At 34.4% G+C, this 22,373-nt stretch overlaps 1 protein-coding gene across 1 annotated transcript in view; it reads right to left on the bottom strand.

The window, feature by feature from the left end:
- Positions 1–772: 772 nt before the first annotated feature.
- Positions 773–22,373, bottom strand: part of suclg1 (succinate-CoA ligase GDP/ADP-forming subunit alph) — a 31,338-nt gene continuing 9,737 nt past the window's right edge. Inside the window, exons 3-9 of the mRNA XM_006629157.3 lie at positions 21,053–21,169; positions 16,606–16,818; positions 13,405–13,462; positions 10,100–10,183; positions 7,273–7,424; positions 3,258–3,446; positions 773–960 (exon numbers count right to left, since the gene is read on the bottom strand). Coding sequence (XP_006629220.2) covers positions 934–960; positions 3,258–3,446; positions 7,273–7,424; positions 10,100–10,183; positions 13,405–13,462; positions 16,606–16,818; positions 21,053–21,169 — 840 coding nt within the window. The 3' untranslated portion in view covers positions 773–933. The remainder of the gene's footprint in view (positions 961–3,257; positions 3,447–7,272; positions 7,425–10,099; positions 10,184–13,404; positions 13,463–16,605; positions 16,819–21,052; positions 21,170–22,373) is intronic.

Genomic DNA, 22,373 nt, shown 5'->3' on the forward strand with positions numbered 1-22,373 from the left:
GTAAATACATTTAAATTGTTGTATGCAGTGAGATAATTCAAACATGCTTTTTCATTGTGTATCAGTATAAACAGGCAATTGTACTGATTATAACCATGGGTTAGCATTCAATATGTTGTAATGTTACTACAATTACAAAAGTGAGTTTTGCCACTCACAGCTCACAGATATACAGTATGATCAGCCAAACAAGCCATATGAATGGCTCCTCTTGTTTGTAAACTTTCTGGATTCCAGTATGGGATAATTTAGCAGAGTAAGTACTATCCAATCAGAAAACAGTCGGCTAACACTTTAAGTTACATTCTCATATACTGTAGGATGAATAAAGGTTTTAAAAGGTCCCAAACCAATCATCCCTTAGTTGCTGTGGTTTGAAGCTAAACAGATTTAGCACAATCTGTTGTCAAAACACATGCTCTTCAGGCTTGGAATCAATCCAGCTGCCCTATATGATGCAGAGGACAAAAGCGAATACTATTCCAGAAACAGCCTCAACAAATCACCCAGAATCACAAACTCTTTTCAAAGATATTGTAAATTCTTAGTATCTGTGCGCCTTGTTTGTGAATGTTGACCGAGTGCTAAAAAGCAAAAACACTACACTACTTGGTGTACTCGTATTCTAGCACACATTTATAGGTATACACTGTGCATTCACTACTATTTGCCTTGAAACCACCTCTTTCTAAACAGAAGCACAAACATAAGCATGGTTCTTCAAATGTTGGAAAATCAAGACGCACATAAAAAAAGCACACAACAAAAAATGTTCAATGACAAATTTATTTTTTTCTTCTGTTGTACATTTATGTGTACAGACTGAAATAAAATATAATCTGTAAGTATATGCATTGGAGTTGATTATAGGAAAATCTGAGTCTCTTCACAATGGATACAGAGACAGATTGCTGCATTTGTGTTTTCTTACATTTATAACATCTTCCTCTTCTCAAATTCCTGTGGAAAAGACAACAATTATTAATTTTACTGAAGCAGACAAAATTGGGCTAGTCAATTCCTTTACATCTTTAAGGACAGATGATGGTATAAAGCAGTTTCAAAGTGGATTTTCTTACTTTAAAAAAAGTACTCCTACTTCAGAAAATATTTGTTCTGGGGGGTGAGGTTCTCAGGAGTGAACAGATTAATCACAAGCATGGTTCATATAAAAAAAATCACACCCTTCAAACTGTTTAATGACCATTAAGCTGATGATATATTACTTACAATACAAGACATTTGTTAAGGGGAGTACTGGAGGTCTTCTACAAGGTGTTTAAAACACTCCATTACATTCTTTCAGGTTTAATGTTTCCAGACATTTTGAGAAAAAAAAATCATAGACTTGTCAAGTGATGTTATGCCACCATGTGGTAAGAGAAGGATAGTGCTTACAAAGGCAGCACATCATTTCAGAGATTTTTGTAGAAAATACAAAATCACATTAATAGTTTTTAGCATTAAGAATTAAGAATCAATACTCCTATTATATACACAAAAGGCAATGAACCACACTGCTGGTTTGTTACAGTGAAAATTGTTTTTTGTAGTAATGTTAAAAACCCTAAAACTGATTTTGTAGACATGGCAATTGAAGGCGTTTAATCTTTAAAAAGATTTCTTAAACAAGTAAGTTAAAATCTATACTAAAAACAGCCAAAAAACATAGCCATTTAAATTCATGAAATAAAATCTGAATGATGAGGTAAATAAAACACATCAGAGACAGACATTTTCTCAGTACAGCATCAGTTAAACATAGACGTCCATATTAGTAGAATGAGAGTATAGGTCAATGTTTGAAAAGGAGAAAAACCCAGCTTTCCTAATAAGCAACCACAGACAATTGTAACCATATTACTATGAATACAATGACACCATAGTATGCTTTTTATATAACTCTGTCCTTGAATTTTTACAGACAGCTCTGGCAGTATTGTGAAATTGCACACTGAAAAATTGCCATACATTAATAACAGAAAAAGAGAAGAATAAAATCTTGTGTCAATAAAGCACTGAAAATGAAAGCGCTGTACAATTAAACCTAAAAATATAGTAGGCTTCACTGCTTATTTGTTTAAAAGGATTTTTTTTGCTACCATTGTTACACCAAAGACATTTTGCATTAGCTTTATAGTTTTTACACATAACTGAATGTGAATAATTGTTGAATGCTGAATAATTAGTTAGGTTACACATAACAAATAAGTGGCAGACAACGGCATTTGATCATTTTCAAATTCACTATAAAAAATGCAGTTTACAGTACCAACCCATAATAATTTTTTTCACATTATTTTTTATATGAAAGACTTACTGAATACAAATCACCTAGACAACAGGGTGATGCTAATAATTCAAAAGGCTCGACCACATCTGATCATTTACTGCCATCTGCTGATATAAAAGGTCAAGAGTAATGCTTACATGGAATCTTTTTAACAAGAATTCCAGATTTAATTTGGATTTGGAATTAGTAAATATCAAAGATTTGCTATTGATTTATATGAAATGGCGTATATGTGGGTAGATGTTACTACAGCAGCTGTCTTATTAAATCTAAACTTCATCACACTGTTAAACCTTAGGAGAGTCCCTTGTTGCTTACTGGATGTTTGGCATTTCTCAGTGGCTCTCTAGAGCACTCTCACAAATGCGAAATTTAAAGTGCCCATGGTCCACTGCTATGAGGATCTGAATTTATAATGAAGTGCTTGAACCCAAAGGATTTACAGCTCCTGGATAGCAGGCAGCCTGCCAGCCTGGTAGTGACTAACTTTGGAGTTTCACTAATGAGAAGGGCTGACCAATCAGCCAGAAAACAGACACTTTGGAAGGCAAATGAGAAGAGCAAATGAGAGTTTATAAGGGAAAGAAAAGACAAGACAGTGCCCTGAACATAACTGCTGCCATGATAGGAAATTATATTTAAATGAGCACCAAAAGGAAATATAATCATTAAAGGGAAGAAAAATGCAACCTGAAAGGACAATATACAAACACATGCAAGTTCATGCATCCTATGGACATATAAACACTTACAAATACTTAAAACATTAATAATATATTATCTTAATATGAATCATTTTCTTTTAATTTTATAAATCACTTAGGCTAGCTTAAATAAACCTGCTGCTTAGCATCCTTATCTAAGACACTTAAAAACAAAACATTGTCAGTGATGATTTCTAAATACATTTGCATAGTAAATGAAAGTGTGGTTTTCTCCTCAGACCAAACTTATGCATTCTCACCTTGAACATGGTGCTGCCTAACTGTGCAGGGGACATACTGACTACCACTCCAGCCTGCTGCAGGGCAGCGATCTTCTCCTTCGCACCTCCTTTTCCTCCAGCAATAATGGCCCCAGCATGGCCCATTCGCCTGCCTGGTGGAGCGGTCAGGCCAGCAATGAATGACACAACAGGTTTGGCATCAGGACCCTGAAAAACATAAAGCACCAAGATATTCAAATCCTTACTCAAAGCACTTCCCCTGAACCTTTCTCAAACCAGAAATGCACATAACACAGTGCTGCAAATTACTTATGGAAACAAAAAGCAAATACAATACAATTGGGTATTCATACTGTGTTTGTTCTAGGGGGCAATAAGCATAAAGCTATCTTCATTTTAAATTCTAGAATGAATATAATGTGTTGTAATTCCATTTTAAATGTTTTATTCTGGGATAGATGTTCCATTCCGTCACTCAAACCCAGGACCCAAGAGCTGTGAAGCACGTGAACAACCACAGCTGCATACAAGCATGTTACATTAACATTAAATAATAAACAACTTTAAGCAGGCAGCTGCTCAATTAACTGCATTGTTTTTTTTAATTTAATTATTAATTCCCAAGGCGCATGATGCAGCGCAGTGTTGAGCATTGCTGCCTTGCAATGCTGTAGCCCTGGGTTAAATTCTAGACCAATTCTCCCCATGTTAGAATGAGTTTTTACTTGGTGCTCCCGGTGACCCCGAGTTAAAGTCCCGAGGTGATGGATCGATTATTAATTCCAGCATTCTATATTTTGATTAAAAACAAATAAGCCTTGATACTAGTACCTACTGTACATCTGCCAATTTAAAAAATAAGTATAACAATAACAGAAACAGAAGTATACCAAAGACACTAAAGATACATTTTTAAAAGTTTTCATAATAAAGTTGTTGGGGTTATCATAATTTACTCAGGCACACTTATTCCTTTTTTGTGTTATATTTTACTACCTTTTTGTTCTTATGATTACACCACCTACACTTTCAGCCTTTTTTCTTTGTCACCTCTGTGTAACAGATGACTTCTTTACACAATCAAAATAAAACTTCTTTGAGGCTCAAGCTAAATTTTGTGAGATTAAGTTACATGGTATTGAATCGATTATAGTGTCTTGAAGGATACTGTCCTTGGTGATGCTGCATTGAAACTGAAAAGATTAATTTCTGAAATGCTACTATTGTCTAAATCAAAAATCCTATTAACATGTATAGATTTTATAGCAAATCATTCCTTCTATTGCAATGGCCTTGTTTTAAATCTATTTTATTGTCTTTCTACCAAGAATAATCACCTATGTGAGACAGCTGTAAGACTGCACTAGGTCAAATGTTAAATGAAAGGATTAAGGGTAGACATGAATCTTATTAGCTTTTAATAACTCTTTAATTTTTCAATATAAATGCATTGCATGAAATGCAAAAGCACTTTATATATGCATAAGCAAGATTAATACCTCTTACTAATATCAGACACTCACCCAAAGAACAAGATTAATACGTAACACTAAAGCAACAAAAAAGTATTGTATTTTGACAACTAAAACAAATGTCAGGTTTTGCACAGTTTACAACTGAGCCAGTAATATTGGCAAGAGGCACAAAATCATTTTACAATGTATATTGTCTTTGAGCTAGAGTTGTTATTAATATATCTTCATTGATTAGGGCCTCCTGAGGAGTTATTTTTCTTGCATGAGGTATTCATACATAATGGATTTATTTGCTCATCATCTGCATTACCTTTATAAATTAATAAAATAATTTATTCTGTCATACAATATCCTTATCAACAAAACGGAATGTTCTGAAATTAAATGTATAGCTGACACCAAATATATCAAGGGTATGCAGTTAAAAAAAATGCAAGCAAACATTCAGTATCCACTGCATAAATAAATAAAAAGGTGACAATTGTTTTACTATTGTTATTGTTTATAATTGTTATACTAAAAACTCCATTCAAAATAACTGCTAACTTTCCTAATTATACAATGTTCAAAATCATTCACACTCTAACATTCAGGAGTCTGTTGATCTTTCTTTGAATTTCCTTAACATAGAGAAGGTGCAACATGAAAGAGTTCTCCAAATCCTTCAGATTAAACAACACTTGCTCTTGTGAACTGCTTTTGTTACTTTATAGCACAGATGTTCTGCTGGATTGCAGACTGGTGATTGGCCATCACAATCGCAGTAAATCACAGTACATTTGGTGTTTTTCAGGTCATACTGCCCAAGAGAGCCGACTACCGGAGAGCCCACATGGGTGCAAACTTGAGTGTCTTAGCAATAAAACAAAATTTCTGTAGTAGCCACACTCTTGGAGACTATCCAAACATTCAATCTGTGTTTGTTCTGAACACATCACATGGTTCCATTTGACTTTTGAGTCAATTAGTTGCTACTTGGAAAATTCATTTTTCTTTTTGCATTTCCACAGAATTGTACCTCAGACCCCAGATTCATGAGGAGAATCACAAATGGTAGTCTTAGGGACACTGTATCCCAACAATATATAGCTTTGCTGAATATTCCCAATTTCTGCCCTTGGGCATGTATTATCCCCCAAAACTCATTTTTCTGACGTACATTACAATAACTTGCCTTTGTTCTACCTATCCTTTCAGAGTTGGGTTTCTTCGTGATGGATGTCTTATAGATTTTTATTATATTGATCAGTACAGTTGTTGAGGTCTTAGGTCTTTGAACTATTCTAGTTTTCCCATGCTGAAGTAGTACTGTGTATTTTACTTGTGTTCAGCAACCTTGAAAAGCAATTAAGTTGACTTTCAGGCTTTTATAAACTTTCTGAGGCTTTGTGAAACTACATGATCACTGAAAAACAGATGATTACACTGACTTTATTGACATTTATTTCACTGTGTGAATTTGTTATGTTTTTGTTTCATCCAATACTGACAGCATTGGAAAAATTAAAGTTCCATTTTATCTTTGCAACATACCGAGTGTTTCTTTTGCTGAAACTAATTTTCAGATATCAAGGTGGGCAGAACAATGCACAGTGGTTAGCACTGCTGCTTTGCAGTGTTTGGTTCCTGGGACCTGGGGTGCTATCTCTGTGGACTTTGTATGTTTTACCAGTGTTAGCGTAGGTTTCCTCCAGGTGCTCCAGGTTCCTCCAGTAGTCCAAAGACCTAATGGTAGGATAAATGGCTTCGGGGAAAATTAGCCCTGGTGAAAGTCTGGTGTACGTGCCTTTATGTCTGTGTCTGAGTGTGTCCTGGGGTGGACTGATTTTCCAGTTAGGGTATATTCTGCCTTGAGCCCATTGCTTGCCAGGATAGGCGCTGGCAACACCCCCCCCCCAAATCCTGTATTGGATAAAGCTGTTAGAATGAATAGATGGATCAAGGTTGAGTTAACTGGAAACCAAGTATATGTCTCATATATTAAAGTATTTTTAAATATATACATTTGCAGTGTTACATTTCAAGTAACAATTTTATGAAGACAGGTAAAAATCCTGAAGGGCTGCTAAAGTCATTCAAATTTTATATAGTCTGCTTGAGTGTTACCCTATCCTTATGATTGCCAACGGCAGGTAGTAGCTGCTAGTATATGCTTCAAATGCAAAAGCTATTAAATGTTTATTGTTAAATAAAATAGCATGTGTTAGCTTTCAATCTTAGAGTGCTTGAGACAGCCACATTTTTGTTTAATTGCTTGATATAAATCATTTAGATTTCTAGCTCATCATATCCCTCAGACAATTTCTTCATAACCTCAAAATATTTTAAACATTCCAAGGATATGACAGCACATTCATATTAAACAAGGAACACTAAGTGTCAGTAAGTAAAATCAAAAGTTACATTTGAACATATAAATTGTTACAAAATTCCTTGAAACTCACTCATGCATTCTAACTTTAGAATACCACAAATGTTAAAAGAACCTTTTAAGCAACAGAAAGCAACAGGCCCCAAGAGTGTGTATATAAATGTCAAAGACAAATACATATCCTTACAGAATTATGTTGTTTTAGATATTCTGCAGCATCTTCCTCTGCATTTCCTCCAATCTCTCCAATCAGGATAATTCCCTCTGTTTTTGGGTCCTTCAGGAAAACTTCGAGGCAGTCAATGAAGTTTGTTCCATTGAAAGGATCTCCACCAATTCCTAACAAAGATGTAGAGTTTAAAAACAGTGATAAGGTGTTTTGAAAACTGTATTAAGGTAAATCCAGTGGAGGAATTATTTCTTGATTACTCCACTGTTGTATTATACTATGTCAAACATAACACATAGAGCATAGTAGCTCAAGTGATAAAACGTTCATCGTTGGACTTTGCTATTTGCAAGACAAAATGCTTTATGGGTCTTGAGGCGATTTAGTTGTAGAAGTGTTAATTAAGAAAAAAACAGTTCACATACTCACCTACACAAACTAGCTAATGACTTTAGATGACCTAACATGCATGCATGTGTTCATCTGTTTCTATATATAATCATTATTGGCCCTTGAGACATTTTACTTTAGGAACAAAATCTGAAACTATAAAAGCCAAATGAAACATCCCTATCAGGAAAAGCTTTAGACCTCTTAGCACTTTTAAATGCCAGCTAAAAAGAGAAGTCCAGCAAATGTTCCAATACCCTTACTACATGGAAGGTATGTGTGCACATGGCTAATAACAGCATAGAAAGAAGATAAATCATAGGAAGAAAGAACCCAAGGCTGATTTTGCAATTTTCACTGTTGACCACACCTTGGGCTCAGAGGAAACCTGGGCTCTAGGTTCAAACCAGAAGAAGCTTAAGCTACAGAAAAGCTGCATTAAATTGTGGAAGAAAAAGTCTAAATCAGCAACATCACAAAAACTCAGTGTTAACAAGGGTTCAAGTTAACATAATCAGGTTGTTTTATTAATTTTGGAAACAGAATAATTTTTGTTCTTGCTATTTAATTTGTAAAGTATATATAAACATAGGCATTATCACTGATTGATAATGCCTATGTTTATATATACTTTACAATACATAAAATTACTGTTACAAATTCACTTTATTTGAGGTCATTCTTCAAATTCCATATACATGTTTACCACATTCAACGTACTTCTCCTTTTCAATTTTATATAGTTGATTTACAATTATTTGTGAATACAGTATATAAAAAAGTATTCTCTTGACTCAATATCAACATTGTTTTTTTAATCTGCTGATCATCTCTCCTTCAGACCAAGGACAAGTAAGTTTAGAGGCAGAGATATATATATAAATGTGTTATAATAGCCTCAGTGACATAATAGCATTCTGTACCATGGATAAACAGTTATGACAGTTAAGAATACATTAGTTAGAAAATGTTTCTTGCAAATCAATTGAACACACTGATTTATTTTTATATCTTATTTAAAAAAAAAACAGTTTAAAAAATGATTCCAATCAGCTGTAAAATAACCAATGAAGCACACGAGATTTGTAAAGATTTGAAAATTTTGAGTGCATTAAAAATACAGAAGAAATACAGTAATATAAGAACTGAAAATCATTACTTGATTCAATACTAGTGTTAATACAATTCTTAAACCAAAAAATGTGCTCTTTTGTACCAACAAAAAAGTGACATTTCCATCATTTGTTACCTTTAGTGCCTCCACTCATAATGAACGGATTTATGAATCCCAAAGGTATTGTGTCAAGGTCAACAGAAATCTAGGACCACATTTGAAGAATAATGCGGATAGTTCAACAGGTAATTTGCTGTTTTAAATAAATTTTAAAATATTCAATAGGAAACTTTGTACCTATGAAATGACCATTTCAGAGGTAACAAAAAATGGAAATTTGACATTTTGTTCACAAATGCAGTAAGCAGTAATTGCAATTATTTTCTGTGATAAAAAAAATAGGAAAGGAAAGGAAAATAAATTTCTAAAAATCAACATCAAATTTTAAACCCAAGGAATCTAGTGCAGTTTCCCAGGCCTATAATGTCCCATTTCTATCCTTATGAAAAAATACAATGGATAGTTGCATGTTGCATGTAGACAATATCAAGACAGACAAGGGACTATTAGTACCAGGGCATGGAAAGCAGAGGTCAGCACAAGGCAATCCTCTCTTAGTGGGATTATTGGAAAGAAAGGAATCCTCTTCTTAAAAACCATATAAAAAGATCTAAAACAAACTACTCCCAAAGTAATCACAACCGGAGAGTCCAACACCATAAAAAGTAGCCTGGACCTCCTTCGGAGGAATAATTCACAAAACTCTACATGGTACCAGTGAGACCAATTAAAAAACATCTCTTAGGTCTTAAGCACATTTTGTGAGTAAAACTGAAGTGACTCATCTGGTGGTCAGGGCTCCTTGAAGTACAAAACAAGTTACAGCTATCACAATAAAAGTATTCACTTGCATGAGGATTATCCCTATCCAAACACCATTAATCATTAGTGGTTTATGTAATTTTAATTGTATTTCAATTTTATTTTTTAATATGTAAGTATAGCCTGCAGACACCAGTTCTGTTTATTCCACTACCTGCATTTGGCATATTGTGCTGAAGAACAGACAGAACTTCTGTGCCTTTGAGAATACCTTTAGTACACATTGAAGAACAAAGGCAAAAACAGAAAAATAGGTACTTGATACAATATAACTTGAATAGAGACCCTGGAATGTACCAGGGTGTTTGTCTTTCAAAGTGTCTGCAAGTGTACAGATTCCCATTTTAGACCACTGAGGGTGATCAACTGAGCCAGACAGTGCAGCTAACCCCATCCATGTAATTTTCAGGTCTGAATGAAAGCACATTAGCAGATATACTTCAAAGAGGCATTACTTACCAACACAAAGAGACTGTCCCAACCCAACCTGTGTGGTCTGATGGACTGCTTCATATGTGAGGGTCCCTGACCTAGAGACAATTCCTGATAAAGAAGTATGAAGTTTTTCTTAATATTCATCTGTGTTTAGATTTTATCATTACCATCATCATAACCTTTACCCGGTAAGGAAATCCTTAATGTGTTTGTTTTGAATGTTTTCATTGTACTGTGGCTATCAAAAATATTAATACCCCTTGAGTTGACATGTAATGGAAGTAACTTTGGCTTTGACTTTTGTCCTGCTCTAAGATTAATCTTCTCCGAACTCACAAGTCTCTTGTAGACTGCAACAGGTTTCTAGAATTTCTCTGTAACTTTCTGCATTTATTTTGCCTTTTATTTTCACAGTTCTTTTGGACCCTGACACAGCGAATAATCCCAAAAGCATGATGCCCCCACCACCACACATCATGGTAGGGAAGGTGAAGAAAGATGTACATTGTTATGCTGGCTCCAAAAATAGTGCTTATAACAAAACAGCGATTGGAGTGTGGCAGCATTCTCTCTTTCAATAAAGTTTCTTCAGCTACAGTGCTCCTGCTACTGGCTTGTTAGTCTTCAAATACTATATATAGTCTACAGTCTGAAACACACAGCAACTGCCTGTTTCTGCCATTTAAGATGCTGGTATTCTCTTGCATCTATCATGGTGTGGGCTAAAGTATCTAAAAACTACCCTTGGAAACAACTGTCCTTTGAAGACAGCATTACAATTTATAATTAATCTAGGAGGATCTAAATATTTATTTTAATCTTTACATTATAGAGTGTTTTGTGTCAATCAATGATATACATATCAATTAAATGTTATGATTCCCATACTCTTAACAATAAAATGTGAAAAAAATCCAAGTGGGGTGAATACGTTTGATAGCCACTCTACGGTTCATAATGAACAACTAGAACATTCTTTTCTGTCGAGCCTTCTGCACAAAGTTTGAATTCAAATATGTATTTACATTTTTCAGAAGAATAGGAAGAAGATATCCTTACTGAATATACTATGATGGTAAAGTTTGAAAGAGCCCTAACAAATATTCAGTGCATTTTCTTCTCCTTTGAAAACAATACCTCGTTTAAGATTTATTTTTAAATATAGTATTTCAAACTCTTAACATTTATATTTTTTGAAAACATTATTATCAAGTATGAATGGAAACAGTATTAACATTGAATGAGTGTAGATATAAATACAGACACTATACCAGATTAATTTAATCATTTTATCTTATCTATATATATGGGCACATACTGTGTGCCATAATACACAAGTATGGACAATAATGGACAACAGATATATTTATGTACTCCAATCCAAAAATGTTTCTTAAACACAATGCAACCTTCACCCTGGATGACAATTAATTACTTCACAGAGCATTTTTATGGATTTTTGCAACACCCACCTACACACAATATGTTTTCACTTTGACATAAATTTATTATTTTGGTCCAATTAAGTTATTTTCATTTTATTTGTTTACACTAAATAAAATAAACATACACCATAACCTGGGAAAAGAGTTTTGATGCTGAATAAATATAAAAATATTAATAAAAGTATAAGGATGTACTATAGACTTGTTTGTATAGACAAATGTGGATTTATATCAGTAGGAATAAAGGGAAGGTAATTTTGAGACAATTTTTAATTTCTTTTACAGCATTGCATTTCGAAATCTAACTTAACAGATTTAACCTTTTAGATAATAGTAATTAAAATTGTTTTTGTTAAGCCAAGACTTAAAATCTGTATTGGAAGTTTCACTTTACATTATATTAATGTATATTTCAGTGTTGTGCTTTACTATAGTATATAAAACTGAGGTATTTTAGCTTGCAAAAAAAATATTGAAAAAGTTTGATGAAAACATTGTTTGTTACTACTGGGACCTAAGTGAAAGACCAAAATACGGTACTGCCTTGTTTAGTGCTGAGGATGCTTTCCAGAAGAAAGAACAGTGGGAATCAGTGCTAATGTCAATTACAGCATGGTCACAAAGTGGATGTGTTCCCAGGAGCTTTTTTCCCCAATACATGTGAACAATGTATGAGGGCTTCACTGCCGCTATCAGTAAAGGCATTCTGATATTAATTCCAATTTTAACTTACAGTAACAGAATAAATACATATAACTTGGCTATGTGTCAACAGACTCAGTCAGAGCTAGCATAGATTAAAAGATGTCTACCTTCAGTCTTCCAACTAGATTTGGATACTGATGGGAAGAGCTATATATATTTACCAGCAGCTACATCACCCTGCAACTCACAACTGGCAACCCACTGAAGTTAAGCAGGTGTGTGCCTGGCCAGTACCTGGATGGGAGACTTCCTGGGAAAGCTAAGGTTGCTGCTGGAAGAGGTGTTAGTGGGGCAAGTAGGGGGTGCTCACCCTGAGGTCTGTGTGGGTCCTAATGGCAAATATAGTGATGTTGATACTATACTGTAATGGCTTGTTTCAGAGAGACGTAAAACCGGGGTCCTGACTCTCTGTAGTCATTAAAAATCCCAGGGGATTTCTGAAAAAGAGTAGGGTTTTACACCGGCATCCTGGCCAAATTTCCCCCTGGTCTTTACCAGTCATGGCTTCCTAGTAATCCCCATCTACGATTTGGCTTCATCATTCCATTCTCCTCCCCACTGTGGTGAGTGTACTGTGCACACTATGGCTGCCATCACATCAATTGTTTGCTAATGTTCTTTTTTTAAGGCTAAACCCACAACTTTTCTGATTAGGGTATGATATTAGAGCCAAATTTTATTATCCTGTTCACAAAAAAGCACAGAAGGTACTGGTATTAAATGCAAAATCAACCGCTGCCCCACCCCGGGACAAACACAGTAACAAAATTGCAGATATTGTTACTCTCGCACCAGTAATAGAGTGCTTGAATTTAACAGTCAGGATTACTGGAGGTCAAAGCCACTATACATGGTCACGTGATCACCTGAAAAAGACGATATATCAGGAATTAAAGCAAATGGTAAGCTGCGAATAAATGAGACTGGTTTGGTTCTCCTACAACAGTGTAGTGGGGTTGAGTGAGGTAAGACCCTTAAAAAGAAGGCATTATATCTCCGAAACAAAAGCTGCTGGGAAGCTACTTTCAATGGCAAAAACCAGCACCAGTGCAGTGCTAACGAATGAAAGTGGTTCAGTTCTCCTACAACATTGTAGGGAGGCTACCTCAAAACATTACTTCCAAACAGTCAGCATCATTATTGTAAGCAATTATTCTTATTATCATGAATCTCACTTACCAATTCTTCCCTTCTTATGAATATGACCAGGCATAATTCCAATCTTACATTCACCTGGCTGTAAAAATGAAATTATCTTCATTAACGAGGTATGAACCATTCACGAGGAAACACTTCTAAAAATCTAAATATACAGTTGCAAGAAAAAGTTTGTGAACCCTCTGGAATTTCCTTGATTTCTGCATTACTTATAAAAATGTGGTCTGATCTTCAACTTAGTAACAATAATAGACAAACACAATCTGCTTAAACGAACAACACACAAACAAGTGTACTTCTTCTTTTCAGTACGGAGCACATCATCACAGTCTAGGTTGGTAAAAGTATGTAAACCTCTAGTTTAATGACTTTTCCAAAAGCTAATTGGTGTCAGGTGTTCCAATCAATGAAATGAGATTGGAGGTGTGGGTTGGAGGTGTCCTGCTCTATAAAAAAGGCAAACAAAGGTGGGTTACTGACAGAGTCTCCTCTTCTCAAGAAAGAGTTCTTCACATGAACCATGCCCCAATCAAAGAAAATATCAGAGCACCTTAGAAGAAGAATGGTAAAGATGCATAAAGCTGGAAAAGCCTACAAAAGCATTTCTAAAGGGCCTGTGTGTTTATCAATACACAGTAAGACAAATTGTCTACAAATGGAGTAAATTCAGCACTGTTGCTACTCTCCCTAGGAGTGGGCCTCCTTCAAAGATCACGGCAAGAGAGCAGCGTACAATGCTGAAGGAGGTGAAAAAGAACCCTAGGGTAACAGGAAAGGACCTGCAGAAATCTCTTGAACTTGCCCAAGTCTCATGTGTCATGTGTCCACTATCAGAAAAACACTGAACAAGAATGATGTTAATGTATGGACACCACAGAGAAAACTACTGCTCTCCAAAAAAAACATCGCTGCACCTCTCAAGTTTGCAAAAGACCATCTGGATGTTCCACAATGCTTCCGGGACAATGTTCTGTGGATGGATGAGACAAACATTTAACTCTTTGGCAGAAACGCACAATGCTATGTTCAGAGGAAAAAAAGCACTGCACACCAACACCAAAACCTCATCCCAGCTGTGAAGCATGGTGGAGGGTGTATCATGGTTTGGGGCTGCTTTGCTGCCTCAGGGCCTGGACAGCTTGCTATCATAGAGGGTGATGCAACAAGACAATGACCGAAACACAGTGATAAATCAGCAACAGAATGGCTTAAACAGGAGAAAATGTGTGTTCTGGAATGGCCATGTTGGAGTCCAGACCATAATCCAATTATGAGATACTGTGGCATTACCTGAAGAGAGCTGTTGGCACAAGGAATCCCAGAAACATTAATGAACTGAAATAGTTTTTTAACATCTAAAATTCCTCCTCACCATTGTGCAAGTCTCCTCAGCAGCTACAGGAAACATTTAGTAGAGGTTATTGCTGCTAAAGGAGGTTCTACCAGTTACTAAATACAAGGGTTCACATACTTTTTCCAGCTGGACTGTGAATGTTTAAACAATGTGTTCCAATATTGACAAGAAGAAATACAATTGTTTGTGTAATATTAGTTTAAGCAGATTGTGTTTGTCTATGTGTGAGGATTAGACCATATTTGTATGAGTAATTAATGCAGAAATCCAGATAATTATAAAGGGTTCTCAAACTTTTTTCTTGCAACTGTACCAGAAGATGTGCTCAGTTTGTGCTCCTTGTTGTTTCTTGTTCAAAGAAATATAACAAGTTTGTTGAGACCTACTAAACCCAATATGACCATCCCATAGATATTACAATACATATTATCATCTAATGTAGGTCTAATTATTATTAGTTTTTATCATATTTAATACAAAAAATCATTTTCAGAAGCATTTCCATTTTAAACATGTCTTATCTGTTCCAGACATTTTGCTTCTACCTTTACAGTTTTCTTTGGTGTTATAATACTAAAAAAATTGAATTGGGATTTTAGGTTCCATTGATATATTCTCTTGCTTTCCCTTCTCTCTTTTCACTGGTGCATACAGTTCATTAATCTGTTCTCCAAAATACTGGATAATTATCTTTTTTAATAAGTTTTCTTTCTTTTTACTATTATTCTTAATTGATGTATTAGGCCATGTGGTCCACTGTTTTCTATCTTTTAATTACTCTTAGGATTAACCTGTTCTCTGCTTCATACAGAATCTATTTAAATTGTCATCCATTGCCAACTACTGTGTATCATATTCTGTTTTTTTTTTAATTCCACCTCTCTTTCATAGCTTTCTCTCCCAAATTTCTAAACCTTTGTTTTGGAGTATATAAAGCCTCAAACATACTTCAGGCCACAATTAGATCACATGGTTCTTTCACGTCTGCTGTCTTTAATCTGTTATCATTAATCATTATTATCATTAAAGAACTAGACTACTAAACTAGATACAGTTTCTCTCTTTAGTAGGAGTTCTGACAAACTGATTAAGAAACCAGTTGTTAGCCATGTCTACCATTTCATTTTCAACTGCTGAAATCCTGCATGGTTTTCTCCATATCTGTGCGAGAAACATTACGATGTCTCACAATAACAACTTTTTCCTTACACATATGAAGCTGATTTCATTTCATTGCAATACAAGTTATGTCTGCATCTGGTCATCTTTACCATATTCCTAACACTGGATTTTAAATAATATTCTATATAACATTATTAAATAATATCATTTATATAATATTATAATATATACATATATAATTTATATATACTTATATAATTCTGACCCATATAGAGTCTAAGATACTTGACTCCCCATGCTTTTGTGCTTGAATGCTATATTTGATTACAGTACTACACCTCTTTATGTCTCTATGGTAGGTATTCCTATGTAACTATTGAATATGCTTAAAAAGAGAGTGTAAAGATTGTGAGACTATCAGCAGGACACACAGTTTTATTTTAAAGGCAGTTGTATGTGTTAATAAGAATTTACAACAGAATATTTACATTTTAGAATTATATTTAAACATTGAGTACTACAGTATTGTGCTTCTGTTACCTATATACACATAAAATATTGTAAATGAATACAATATTTTCTCCCCTATGTTTAATATTCTGAAATGTGAATTAAACATTAGACAACATATAATTAATGCTGCAAATTTAATTCAAGTCACCAATTTATTACAATTTATAAAACATAACCAACTTGAATCTCAAATATAGTTACTCACAAAGTAAAAATGTTTTTTAGGTACTTACATTGATGACTCCTGGACAGTTTGGGCCAATGAGACGGGTTTTGTTTTGGCGGATCAACTTGTGTTTAACTCGTACCATGTCCTGCTGGGGGATGCCTTCTGTAATACACACGGCCAGTGGAATTTCAGCATCAATGGCCTCTATGATAGCAGCACCAGCAAAGGGAGGAGGCACATAGATAACTGTGGCATCAGCCCCAGTTCCATCCTTGGCCTAAGGAAGATCATATGTATTATTTCAGTGAATGATGAGTGCACTTTGCAGGACAGTAAAAAGAAAGACAGACTCCCACATAGCTCAGCAAGTGAATGTGCTTGTTCAAATCAAGTCTATAGCCCAAAGTTATTAGTCCAAGTTTGTGCTAGCTGAACAAAACTGGTCCAAGAGTTGAGATCTACATTAGCACTGCAATTGAAGCATAATCAGCTATAATGGCTGCGAGATTCAGATTACAAAGAACTCTGTATGATTCAATAGCTTGTAGGTTAGAAAACTGCACCCATTTGTAGAGGTGGTTATTTTAATGGAGCAATCTTGATTAAGTACTTTGCTCAAAGCCACAACAACAGGATCTCACCTGGAATCTGAACCTACAACCTTCCAGTTAAAATCCCAGAATCCTAATCATAGCTCCAAAGTGCTGCCACACTTCTTCACCTGGCTCATGCTGGAATTAGGGTTGCACAGTGAGCTGAGCTGACAATGTCACATTATCATAAACCATGGCTACTTCCATAATCATAATTACACAGTCAACTACAAATTACATAGTATAATGTAGAAACATAAGGTTACCTATACAACAACCTATTGAAATAGGAACCAAAAAGGTAAGAATGAATAATACAACAAACTAAAAGCTTGATAATACAGCTAAAAAGAAAAACAAGTCATAATTATGACTTAAGAATTCAAAGTTGAAATAAAGAAATGCTTCTGAAGTCAGATTAGTTCATCTAATAAAATGACAAACTAAGAAACAATCTGAGTTTTGAGCAGTGTTTTATAGCCTTATTGAGCTTCAGTTTCTCAGATAAAGAAATGCAATAGAAACACTGGTACAATGAATAAAAGGCCAAAACCAGTTAAGAAGTACCACAAACATACTTTATGTTTAAACTAATGCTTGCATCCCTGTAAAGAAATCTAACATACAACACTTTAAATCAATCAGGATAGTCTGGACGTTCCAAAATCCAACGTGCAACCATCTCTATTGATACCATGTGATTTTATTTACAGCTGAATAACAATGACAGAAAATTCATTTGGAGGTGCTATGGACATAAACACACTAACATAAATGTCCTTGAGAAAGATAAATATGGTAATAAGTGCAACCACACAGGCGGGTATTTTTTGTGCTAGGCACAATCATATGGCAGTGCCATAGCCACAGTCTTACCAGCACTTCATACCCTTTCATAAGAAAAAAGAAATGGTCAAGCATGAGAGAAGAACATTTAACACATCTTCCTTATTTGCTAGTAGCCAACTGATTTGAGTGTCGTGTCTTACTTTTTCTTAAAAGCTTTGATAACATGGCTGGGTTGCTTCTTCATGACTCTTCAGTTTGTCTTTTTATAGATTTCTCATATTGTGAAGATAAAAATAAGGCTGCAACATAAACACCTAAATTCACAGGTAGCTTCTTTTCAATGACAATAAGAGGACTTCCCTACTTAAGTATCTCTGCTACATTGACCTGTCAAGAACAACAGACATAAATCCTAAATGATCCAATCCCAAAGTGATCAGATAGTCATAATCTACCAATCCAACAAATGACTTGACTGAGACAGGAGACCGTTTTGTAGAAGTATAGTAGTGATCATGTGAACAATGACACCACAAAGCCTTCAGTCCCAATGCTTTCATTTACACTAAAGATGGCGTTATGGTACTATGTATTTTGTAGAGTTCATTTGTCTAATGCTTAGTATATACTATACAGTGTGTCAGCTGTGCTGTTGGTGGAAACTATTATAAACCGTATATTTACAAATTTGAGATTTACAATAATATAAAACAAGATTAAACCGATACCTATTCAAATCAAGATGAGTAAAATCCACTTCAGGTGGAAATAAAAAAAAGCCTGCTGCATGACTAATCAGTGCTTTCCCCCAACATAAGGCGGCAGGGTAGCACAGGTGTCATGAGTACATTTTCAAATGTGAAAATGATTAGATGTAATTCATCCAAGTCACATGTTAATTTTGTATTGACTTAATACTGCAGAGAAATAACAAATGAAAGGTAGCTTCCACTATACATAGATGGCATTCTATAATCTAACACTTCAGAACTGGTTTGATTGCCATATCTGCTGATTGTAATTAAAATACTATGCCGTAGTAACAGAAAACAATATGACAATTTACAATATGTATTAAGAAACTCCTAATATCTCAATCTCAGATAACTCTTTGGTATTGTTCTTAATATGCATATTCAAGCAATATTAACATCTGCACTTAGACCATTCATTATTTTTCATGAGTTATAGTTACCATCTAATTGTGTACCTGTGAATTACTTACTGGTCCGAACATCTGAACACCTTTTAATTAGAATGGAGGATTATTTGTAATGTTACATGCAAGGTAATTAGTAGTGTCAGTGTTAATATCATTCTGTTCCTCATTTCAGTTTTTTAGTAGTTTAGGTTAGAGTACTCACAGCTGTTTGTGCACAGTAATATGCACATACAATTATAGTGCAAAATTTCTCCTGACTTTTCAGAATGAAATCTTAAAACTTAAAAAATATATTTTATACTCATGTACATTTCTAGTCTTTGCAATTATTTTAGATGATCCATGTGCTTCTGGTACCTTACTATGTGTTCTCTGAACAGGTCCAATACTGTAATTGTAAATCTTTATAGTGCACTTTTATTTCCTTCTACAGAAATTCTTATGTAAATGTAAATAACTGTTAGAAAATGTATGATTTTAATGCACAATGAAATTACATTATATAAAACTATGTAAATAAGTATATAAAACTATTTGATATAACTATGAAAATACTTTAAAAGATTGCCCATGGGCTTCAACAAAGTTGTTTTATCCAAAATTGTTTTATGTACACCCACATTTTTAAATTTGTTTTTATTTTTATAGTTTACACATTGAAAGCACTATATTACCTAGAACACAGTTATTTTACAGTTGTGTAAAATGATTAAGTTTGATTGGTTTCAGGAGTTACTATATTCTGAGCCTTGCAGCCACAGGAGTAATGACTTTGAATTTTGCATGCTGATTGCCTCATAATGAAAATAATGAGGAAGATTAACATATCTCATTTAAAGGGATTAATAGTCTTTAGATCATGTGCTAACACAAGAGCATCTATAATGTGAATAGTATGAATAAAAGGGTCTCATGAAAGTTGCATAAACACAGGTCTAAATTCAATTTATCACAGCTAATGCATGTCTTAAAAGGTAGGTAATTAAATACATGCAGCGAGTCAATACCTCCAGGTTGTATGGATATACACTACAAAGCATTACTGAGTCAACCTGTCAGAAAATATTATGGATATATGAAAGCTCAAATACGTGCCCGTTGATATTTTACCTGTCAAAACAGATTTTAATTCCAGGCAGAGCAACTCAAATACTTATTTTAACAGAATATTTTTTATGTCTGCTAAGTTTAGGCAAAAGGTAGAAAGACATCAAGTCTACACGTGCTTGGTCAGTTGGAGACAGTCAAAAATCAAACATTCCACCTTATTGGGTCTGTGCAGACAAATACATGAAGGTCAAAGATCCAGATAAACACATCTTTTACTTACATTTAAGTCAAAGATTTCAATAAGTAGTATGCAAAATAAAATAAACATTAAATGTATTTTATTCTTAACGCTCAGAAAAATATATTGTACCTGAAGTATTGTAATTATAAAAATCCCTGTAGTTGCCCTTTAAAATATACTAACATATGAGCCACTGTGTACTGTATTGCAATAATGAATTTAAAAAATGGTCAAAGGAATCTATAGACCTAAAAATCATAACACTAAATAGTAGCACAGCTTTGAAATAGCTGAGACTGTGCATCCACCTAGAATTTCTCTTCTATGTTGCCAATGACGGCAAAATAATACTTACTAGATCAGTCAGTTCCTATTTTAAATCTGCATCTTTGATTTTTCCTTTTTTAATCAGAAAGAAATTCTGTATTCTAGACTAAATGAGATTTACAGCTTGTAAAAAAACAAACCACCACCATCAAATTGAGATCTTAATAGAAGGTCTTCTATAGTACCATCTCTTAACAGAGGAAACATTCTCTACTGCATTAAGTTCATTCCAAAACCATTTAAAATTACAAATCATTTTTAACCATACATATTTATTCAATTCATTCTTACTTTTCCACAGTTCCACATTATGTATTTAAAAAGGTAAATAAAACAAGATAATTGTTACCTCTTTCACAGAGTTGAAGACTGGCAGACCTAAGTGGGCTTTACCCCCTTTTCCAGGGGAAACTCCTCCAACTAGTTGTGAGCCATATTCCAGAGCCTGCTGACTGTGAAAGGTTCCCTAGAAAACAGAAATACCTGTCACATTGTGCACAATGCTGAGGTACTTAGAGAATTCAATTTTACAATTCAATGCATCTTTCGGTCTACACACTAAAGTTCAAAAAGAATTATGTAGCACATTTCCGTTAATCAGTTTGTAGACATGCCTAGTTGATCTCGCAAAGAATCACAAATGGTCTCAGAAAATCACAGAAAAAAGAGAAGTCAATCTAAATGCTTTAAATGGTACAATTAGCAGATGCGTCTAACATTTTATTGAGTTCCTTTTCACCTAGAAAATTTCCATCTTTACAAGAGTTGTATTTCTTTTATTCACACCACTTTGTTCCTCTGTTATAAACTTTCCTGTGATACAACAAAAATAAATGGAGGTATGGCGATTTTTACCCACCTCCTAATCCCTCAGTTGTCAGCTGGCAGCTTTAGAGGGGGCGTACCAAAAGTGTGTACATTTTCAAACCAAACTTTAATAAAAGTCCTACCAACATTTTAGCAGCTTCATTAATAAATAAACAAACAAGATTATTTCAGTGTGGACCCCTTGCGCCTTTGGTGAGTCCTCAAACAGTTTGCTGCTTTAAGTAGCATATAAACCATTGTGAGTTCTGTCAATAACTGGTTCCAGGAGAGACCAAAAAAAAAAAGATGTCATATGTGAAAATATCTATTCAACATTTAAAATTAAAATAAAATTAAAAGTTGTGGTGTCAATGTCCCAAAAGACGGCAAGTTCAGGAAGATATACTTTCCATCTCTCAAAAAATACTCATAACAGCTTGTGCTGAACCTTACAGATGGATCTTTAGTTAATCTAAATAAATATAGTGAGGTCAGTTTGGGGCAGTTCAAACCATTTTCAAGGCAGATCAAGCAACAAGAAAAATTCACTATCTTCATCACTGTAGTCATCACTTATTTTAATTCTTAATTATTAAATTAAGAATTTCAAATGTGGGCACAAATATTTTTTTATTGAACCATACAATGAAAAATTACCATTGGGTGACCAATTTGTTCCCAAATTATCTCTACAATGCCCTTCTATTTAATGACCATAGCAGAGGCATAGCCTTTCTGTTAAACAAATCCATAAACGTATTTGAAATGTGTGCTGAAATGAACTCTTTGCTGTCTTAAGAACCACCATTTTGTCCAAAACATCAGACCTTCCTCTTAAGTGTAAAAAACATGATAAATGACAT

The sequence above is a fragment of the Lepisosteus oculatus genome, chromosome 1 (genome assembly GCF_040954835.1).
Source record: "Lepisosteus oculatus isolate fLepOcu1 chromosome 1, fLepOcu1.hap2, whole genome shotgun sequence".
Classification (NCBI taxonomy): Eukaryota; Metazoa; Chordata; class Actinopteri; order Semionotiformes; family Lepisosteidae; genus Lepisosteus; species Lepisosteus oculatus.